General features: G+C 43.9%; 1 protein-coding gene and 1 long non-coding RNA gene across 2 annotated transcripts in view; one reads left to right on the forward strand and one right to left on the reverse strand.

Annotated features, from left to right (window-relative positions):
* Positions 1 to 2,222: 2,222 nt before the first annotated feature.
* On the reverse strand, positions 2,223 to 4,131 carry LOC144229278 (uncharacterized). Its single transcript, XR_013334435.1, has 2 exons — positions 4,041 to 4,131; positions 2,223 to 3,211 (listed from the first exon to the last, which is right to left on the reverse strand). It is a non-coding gene; the product is annotated as an uncharacterized LOC144229278 (long non-coding RNA).
* The window catches only part of DNAAF2 (dynein axonemal assembly factor 2), a 7,332-nt gene continuing 1,763 nt past the window's right edge, over positions 3,026 to 8,594 (forward strand). The window contains exons 1-2 of the mRNA XM_077761274.1: positions 3,026 to 4,889; positions 7,983 to 8,126. Coding sequence (XP_077617400.1) covers positions 3,060 to 4,889; positions 7,983 to 8,126 — 1,974 coding nt within the window. The 5' untranslated portion in view covers positions 3,026 to 3,059. The remainder of the gene's footprint in view (positions 4,890 to 7,982; positions 8,127 to 8,594) is intronic.

Below are 8,594 nucleotides of genomic sequence, written 5' to 3' on the forward strand. Positions count from 1 at the left end.
CATACTAGAATGTCAGCTGCTTCACATCCTTGGAGCACAATGATTTTGTTTTGTTCCAGTGCCTAGAACAGTGCCTTAGCTATCTAAACAGTAGGGGCAGGAGGCGTGCAATACATATCTGTTCAAAGAATGAATGTGAACTTAGATGGCACTTAAAACTGTTGGCTTGATTAAGATCATCTGGGAGGGGCGCCAGAGTGGCTCAGTCAGTTGAGCGTCTGACTTCAGCTCAGGTTATGATCTCACGAGCCCTGTGTCAGGCTCTGTGCTGAATGCTTGCTCAGAGCCTGGAGCCTGTTTTGGATTCTGTGTCTCCTTCTCTCTCTGCCCCTCCCCCGCTCACGCTCTGTCTCACTCTGTCTCTCAAAAATAAATAAATGTAAAAAAATTTTTTTAAGAAGTCTCCTATGTTTAAAAAAAAAAAGATCATCTGTGAAGAGGGGCACCTGGGTAGCTCAGTTAAGTGACCAACTCCTGGTGTCAGTTCAGGTCATGATGTCACAGTTAATGAGTTCGAGTCCTGCATTGGGCTCCATGCTGACAGTGCAGAGCCTGCTTGGGATTCTCTCTCTCTNTCGGGGATCGATCTCACAAACCACAATACCATGACCTGAGCTGAGACCAAAAGTCAGACATTTAACTGACTGAGCCGCCTAGGCACTCCTAAGAAATACAATTAGATAAGAGGGCTGATGAACAACTTTGGGTGGCTCCTACATTTACAGACCGGGCAGGAAAGAACAAGCAGAGAAGGAAAATGGGAGAGCATGGAGTTCTTCAAGAGTAAAGTAGGTTTCAAGGAGGGGACACTCAACTGTTTTGAATGCTGCCAAGAGATGGTAAGATAAGAGCAGAGGCTGGGAAAGGAGTTAGATTTTTGGTCATTTCAAACCTGAGGGACTTAGGCATTAAATCATTCACATGGAAGGGCACCTGGGTCGCTCAGTTGGTTGGGCGTCTGACTTCGGCTCAGGTCATGATCACACGGTTCGTGGGTTCAAGCCCCGCGTCGGGCTCTGTGCTGACGGCTAGCTCAGAGCCTGGAGCCTGCTTCAAATTCTGTATCTCCCTCTCTCTCTGATCCTCCCTTGCTCATGCTGTTTGTCTCTCTCTATCTCAGAAATAAAATATATATAAAAATAAAATTTAAAAAATAAAACATTAAAAAAAAGTCATTCACATGGAGACCTCATGTGAATAACTGGATATGGGAGTCTGGCATTTAGAACTTGAAATATAAGCCTTGTATTTGTGAGTGTAAATATATTTGTGAAGGAGAGAATGTTAAATGGAGAAGAGACAGGGTCCCAGCCCGGAGGCATTTCCACTGAGAAGTGGAACAGAGGCAAACACGTACAAAACAGACTATACAGTGTCAAGTGTCTTATGAGGTAGGAGAGAAACCTGGAAAGTGTGCTGTGACTGAGGTAATGTCAACATCAACTGTGTTAAATGTTGAGGACAGTTTCAACAAAATGAGAATAGAAACTAACAATCACTGGATTTAATAACTACCAATTAATAAATACCTTAGTCAATAAATATTCTTCCATAACATCACTTTGAATGACTGCATAGAATCCCATTGTATGGCAGTAGCTAAATCTGCTCACCCTGTCCCATTGTTGGAATTCTTCCCGAACCTTTAGAGTTATGGGTAATGTTGCCCTGACCACACTCTTATATTTAGAATTGCTAGATGAAAAAGAGTATGTACCTTCTAAAAGCTTTTGATACAGTTACCAAAGTACTCTCTAGAAAGGTTTTACTAAATTTTATTTTATTTTATTTTTTAATTTTTTTTTTAATGTTTTATTTATTTCCAGCAGAGAGAGACAGCGTGAGCAGGGGAGGGTCAGAGAGAGAGGGAGTCACAGACTGAAACAGGCTCCAGGCTCTGAGCTGGCAGTCAGCACAGAGACCGACGCGGGGCTCGAACCCACGAACCGCGAGATCATGACCTAAGCGAAAGTCGGACGCTTAACCGACTAAGCCACCCAGGCGCCCCAAGGTTTTACTAAATTTTAGTACCACCCCAAGGAAACACAGTGATTGCAAAACCTGCCTGAGCCATTTTGATAGGTGATATGTGAGATCTTACAGGTGCATTTTTGTTATTAAAGTCCTGAGCCACCTGGCTGGCTCACTTGAAGAAGCACGCAACTCTTGATCTTGGGGCTGTGAGTTCAAGCCCCATCTTGGGTGTAGAGATTACAAATAAATAAACTTAAAAGAGTCCTGCATATTTATTGCTCAATGGTCATTTACGAATAGCCTGCACATATCTCTTGCCCCAAATGTGACGTGTTTATAGAGCTAACTCGTGACATATCCAGAAATCTGAAATGTTGGTTTGGTAAAATGGAAAAAAAAAATGTAGATAAGCCTAGGGGCAGCTGAGTGCCTCAGTCCCTTAGAGTGGGACTCTTGATTTCTGCTCAAATTAGTGATCTCAGGGTTGGCAGGTTCCAGCCTCCAAATGGGGTCCACGCTGACAGCAGAGACTGCTGGGGATTCTCTCCCTCCCTGCACCTCCCCCACTTGCTCTCTCTGTCTGTCTCTCAAAATAAATAAACTTAAAAAACTGTAGATAAGCTTAAACTGAATTACAGTTTGTGAATACACTGGTTAAGTGACCTTGGTCAGATAACTTCTCAGGTCCCATAGTCTTTGTGAAATGGTGATCAGGTCTACCTTGAAGTGTTGAGAACAATAACTTACATAAATGCTGGAAATTACAATTATTATGACAGTTATTCTGCATAAGTAATTGCACCATGACACAGGAATCTAAAAAGGCAGTATTAGAGTAAGTGATCTGAAGAAACTAAGTCTATTTGCATCATTTCCACCATCCCACTCCAAAGTCTGCGCCTCCTTCCGGGTGTTGGTGGTGTCACTATGGCAACACCACGCGCTGCCCGAGGCTCCATTCTCTTCGGTTACAGAACTCCGCGGCCGCCCCACTCTCCGCAGACCAGCTACTCCACGGCGCGTCCCAACTACCTGGTCTCGGATTAATCTCCCCTAGGCCTGAGGGCCAGGAGCCACGGGGCAGGATGGCCAAGGCGGGGGCCTCTTCGGCGCTGGAGGACTTGGACCTGAGCGGAGAGGAGGTCCAGCGGCTCACCTCCGCCTTCAAGGACCCGGAGTTCCGGCGAATGTTCTCCGAGTACGCAGAGGAGCTCACGGACCCCGAGAACCGGCGGCGCTACGAGGAGGAGATCACGGCGTTAGAGCGTGAACGCGGAGTGGACGTGCGGTTCGTACACCCGCAGCCGGGCTACGTGCTGCGCACCAGTCTCAACGGGGCCCAGCGCTGCTTCGTGAACGTGTGCAGCAACGCACTGGTGGGCGCGCCCAGCAGCCGCCCCGGCCCTGCGGGCGCGGCGACCGGCAGCCAGTGGTCCCTGCCCTACAGCCTGGCTCCCGGCCGCGACTACGCTGGGGGCCGAGGCACCCGCTACACGGTCTACGACGTGGTCTTCCACCCAGACGCGCTCGCGCTGGCTCGGCGCCACGAGCGCTTCCGCCAGATGCTGGATGCCACGGCCCTGGAGGCCATCGAGAAGCAGTTTAGCGTGAAGTTAGACCGCAGGAATGCCAAGACCCTGAAGATCAAGTACAAGGGGACTCCGGAGGCCGCCGTGCTGCGCACACCCCTGCCCGGGGGGGTCCCGGCCCGGCCCGGAGGGGAGCCGGAGAGTCCTCTCCCCGATTTCCCCTACCCCTACCGGTTCCCGGCAGTGGCCGGGAACTCCGTGGTCCCCCGGCCCCAGGCACCCTCCCCTCCAGAGGCGGTCCTGCAGCCCGCCCCCACCGAGCCTCGCTACAGCGTGGTGCAGCGCCACCACGTGGACCTCCAGGATTACCGCTGCTCCCGGGACTCGGCCCCTAGTCCGGTGCCCCGGGAGCTGGTGGTCACCATCGAGCTGCCGCTGTTGCGCTCGGCCGAGCAGGCGGCGCTGGAGGTGACGGGAAAGCAGCTGTGCCTTGATTCAAGGAAACCCGACTACCAGCTGCGGCTATCGCTCCCGTACCCGGTGGACGACAGCCGCGGTAAGGCGCAGTTCAACAAGGCCCGGCGACAGCTGGTGGTCACACTTCCCGTAGCACTACCCGCCGCGCGCCGAAAACCTACAGCGGAGCCGGAAGAGCCCGTCTACCCGTCCGGAACTGACGGCGCGGCCTGCGCTTCCGCTCGCGAGGGGGAGGCGGGCCCCGTAGAGTCTTGTGCGGAGATTAGCGGCGTGGAACCCGGGTTACCCGGGGCTGCGGACCTGGAGATCGCCAGCCCAGCCGCCGCTGCAGAGGAGCTTGTCTCTAAGCCCGAGGAGCAGGACTTGGACGAGCAAGCGGTGTGGACAACGGGCATCGAGGAGGAGCCGCCTTGCGTAGCAGGGAACTCAGCTGGGGACAGTGGAGGAGGGTCCTCTTGTGCTTCATCTGGGGACCTTGACAGAGGGTCTTCTGCAGGAAGAGGGAGTGCGCAGGGAGATCTCACTGCTGAGACGCACGTGATCGGGAAAGGTGCTACATCTGATCGAGCCATGGGTGGTCCGAGGACGGGCAGCAGGGAACCATTGTGTCCTCCTCTGCGGTGTAATCAGGATGAAGGATCCCTGACTCTGCTAATCCAAGTGCCCCGGATCCAACCGCAAAGCCTTCAAGGGGATGTGAGCCCCTTCCGGTACAAATTGTGCTTCTCCACCCAAGACTTAGTTTATTATTCTTTCTTTTTGCAATTCGCTCCAGAGAATAAATTGAGTACCAAAGAACCTGTGGTTAGTATTTCTTCAAACAATGCAGTGATAGAACTGGCCAAATCTCCAGAGTGCCATGGACATTGGAGAGAGTGGTATTATGGTTTAAACAACGATTCTTTGGAGGTAACAGTTCTTTCTAGACTCTTAATATTTGAAATATTCTATCCCAGTTTTAAAATTTACCATTAAATTGACCCTTGAACAACACAAGGTGGAACTCCCTGGATCCACTTATAAGCAGATCTTTTTTGATACAGTAGAAAGCTGTAAGTATATTTTTAAAAGATTTTATTTTTAAGTGATCTCTACATCCCACCGGAGATCAAGAGTTGCAGGCTCCACTGACTGAGCCAGACAGGTGCTCCCGTTTTCTCTTCTGATTTTATTAACATTTTGTTTCTCTAGTTTGCATTGTAAGGAAAATGCAAAATATGTGTTAATGCTGTTTATGTTATCAGTAAGGCTTCCAGTCCGTAGTAGGCTATTAGTTAAGCTTTAGGGCAGTTAAAAGTTGTAGGTGAATGTTTGAACTGTCGGGTGGGGTACGCCACAACCCCCGTTGTTGAAGAGTAACTGTATAAATATTGTTAAGCAACATCACGATCAGCTACACCTCTTACGGGCAGGGCAGGTACTCTAGAACTTAGGGCTGAGCTAGACCTAGTTTACTTAGGATACTGTTTTCATGAACAGTATGTTGTACTGTAGTTGCTACTACACTTTCAAGGTTATTGAGATTCTTGAATTTCATATTCAGTACTTCAGTACTAGTAACGATTTTTTAAAACAAATTTTAAATTTGAAGTTCTAAGGAACTTTTTAAACTCATAAATTAACAGTTGGTGGTTTTCACTGAGGTATATATCTGTGTTAACATGTAATTTTTTTTTTTTTTTAGCTTTTAACAAATGCAAGGGTTGAATTCCCAGAAATAAAACTTGTTGCAGATTATATATTGAAAATTAACTTTTTAGTCTTGGGCTTTAACTTGCCAGAAATTTTCACTTCTTTCTATACTCTTCCTGGATATTTGCTAATAAGTTATATTTTATGAGGGGTATCTTCTAGGAGAAGTGGTTAATTTGAAACTATCCCCAAATGGTAAATAAGCCAGGTCTAGGTAAGATGCTTTGTGAGACTATAATATGAAATTGACTATCTGCTTATATCATCATAAGGAGGAAACTTAGGAAAGGGCAGTCGTTTCTTGTAATTGTTTTATTTATTTTTAAAGTTTACTGAAGTAATATCTGCACCCAACGTAGCCTTCAAACTCACAATCTGAGTTGAAGAGTCACATGCTCCTCTGAATGAGGCAGCCAGGTACCCCTGTAATTGTTTCTTTTTTTTACATATTAATAAATGTAAAAATAAAACTGGGAAGAAGGCTTTATGGATAAGCAGTTGAGAGAATACTAAAGAACATATTTTAATCTAATTTTCTAGAAAGCTAATGTTTTAGCAGGTAAACCAGACCAAAATGGGATTAGGGCAACTGTGTGTTAGATCTTTGATGCCTGAAATAGATTTAGAATTACTTCGTTCATCATCACATTTGCTAAGGCTAATGGAACCATAATAGTCAATTATTTTTCTTTACATTTCACTGGACTAGGCTCTAAGTATTAAAATTATTTGGGGCTCCTGGGTGGCTCAGTCGGTTAAGTGTCAAACTTTGGCTCAGGTCATGATCTCACAGTTCGTGGATTCGAGCTCCGCGTCAGCCTCTGTGCTGACAGCTAGCTCAGAGCCTGGAGCCTGTCTTTGGATTCTATATCTCCCTCTCTCTGACCCTCCCCTGCTCACGCTGTCTCTCTCTGACTCTCAAAAACAAACAAATAAATAAATAATAAAGTAACATTATTTTAAAATCACGAGTGATGAGTGACTAGACATATATAATGATTAAATTACTGCATTATATGGAAATATAAAGAGACTGGATTGTGATGGTCAGAAATTTTACTTTACACATAAACAAGTGCAAAATTATATATAAAAGCCTTAAATATTCACTGGAAATTTTCCTACAGCTATAGGACCACTAAACTGAATAACTTTTAGAGTAAAATCAGCCATTAGAATAAGGCAAGTTTATGCAAATCCTCTATATTTTAATCATAACCATTTCCATTACAAATATTACTTTTCCTTGGGTTTACTGAGGACTAAAGTATTTGGTGTATTTTTGTGCAACTAATGTGTTTTTCCAGAGACAGGAACCTTAGAAATGCTTTTAATTGGGGAATGTTTCTATCATCCGTTATTCTGGAACTTAAAATAAAGCCAAGGAAATTACCCCAAATTAAGGTTTTTCTGTATCCAGGGTTCACTTTGGTAGGCATTCACCAAGTGTAAATACTGTATAAAATAAGAGAACTTGAAACTTGTCTCTGATTTTGCCCTCCTATTTGAACCACATAATAAACTGTGTTTATTTGGAAATTTGTTTTTATGAAAGTATTTTATTTTGGGCAACAAGAAACTGATTTTATGAATTTTAAATATGGTTATCCCATCAACATCCTAACTATATACCTATGTTCATTTGACATGAATATGCACAAATTGCTTTGTGTTTGAGATTCTGGTAGAAGTGATTTATACATTTCCTAATAGTAGTTTGGAGATCTTTCCCAGGTCAGCCTCTTGAAATCTGCCTAATTCTTATAAATAGCTATATGCTAGTGTCATGCTGGATTCTATCAATATGTAAAAATAGAATATACTTCTCAAATAAAAGATTATATTCGGGCTTACCTGGCCAAGAACTAAAAGGCAAACTGGCCACACAAAATTGGAATTAACCCCGTCATGTATATTTCTTAGCTGACTCATTAGGAAGTATTCTAAAATTAAATTACATTTTATAGCTGTGACTGCATTTATAGACCTAGAGGTGATGTTATTCTTATAAAATATTAAGAGAAAAAAGAAAGAAAAATATTATTTATAAGATTATCTCAGGTTGTTAACAGAGACTTAGAAAAGGAACTAGGATTTTTTAAAGACTTTACTTTTAGGGCCTTTGCCGACATATGTACTCTTGCTACTCTTAACTGCTATGTACAATAGTTTTCTTCTGCCAAAACACAGGAGTAACATTAAACATTTTAAAGTATAATCCTGAACTGTGTAAGAAGTTTTATGAGCTGTTCTTAGATCAACTGTGTCAAGAATGACTTATAAGGCCGAATATTTTTTCTCTTATTTTAGGAAAAGCTGTTTGTCAATGAAGAAAATGTTAATGAGGTACTTGAAGAGGTCCTGAGCTCTCCATGTAAACAGACAATGTCCTTAACCCCACCATTAATTCAAGTTCTTCAGGTTACTGATAGTAAGATTCAAATTCATGCAAAGGTAAGGATTCAGTGGCCTTTGTAGAGTAGTGATTTAGGACGAGATTAAAGCCTAACCAATATCTTAATTTTTGATTTTTTGATTACTTTAAAGTAAATGTACATAGTATCTGGGAAGACTTAAGAGGAGTAAACATTTTTTTGTATGTATTTTACAATGTGCCAAACACTCTGCAATTTTCACACAGACCTTATTTAATCCCAAAATAACTCTCCGTTGAGGAATAGAGTAAAACTAACTTGGGAAGTTTGAGTACCAGTCCAGGAACAAGCAAGTCTTTTTGACTCTCAGTCCATGGGAAGGAGCTGGGTCATTCAGGTTGTTCATTCTTTCTAGTTAAACCATAAGTTTGGTTATTTTGTAAAATTATGTATTTATTTTTATTTTAGAAAGGGAGAGCGAGCGAGCATGGGGGAGAGGGGCAGAGGGAGAAATAAACTTTTTTTTTTTTTTTTAAGTTTATTTTGA

Source organism: Crocuta crocuta, unplaced genomic scaffold (assembly GCF_008692635.1).
Source record: "Crocuta crocuta isolate KB4526 unplaced genomic scaffold, BGI_CrCroc_1.0 scaffold163, whole genome shotgun sequence".
In the NCBI taxonomy this organism is placed as follows: Eukaryota; Metazoa; Chordata; class Mammalia; order Carnivora; family Hyaenidae; genus Crocuta; species Crocuta crocuta.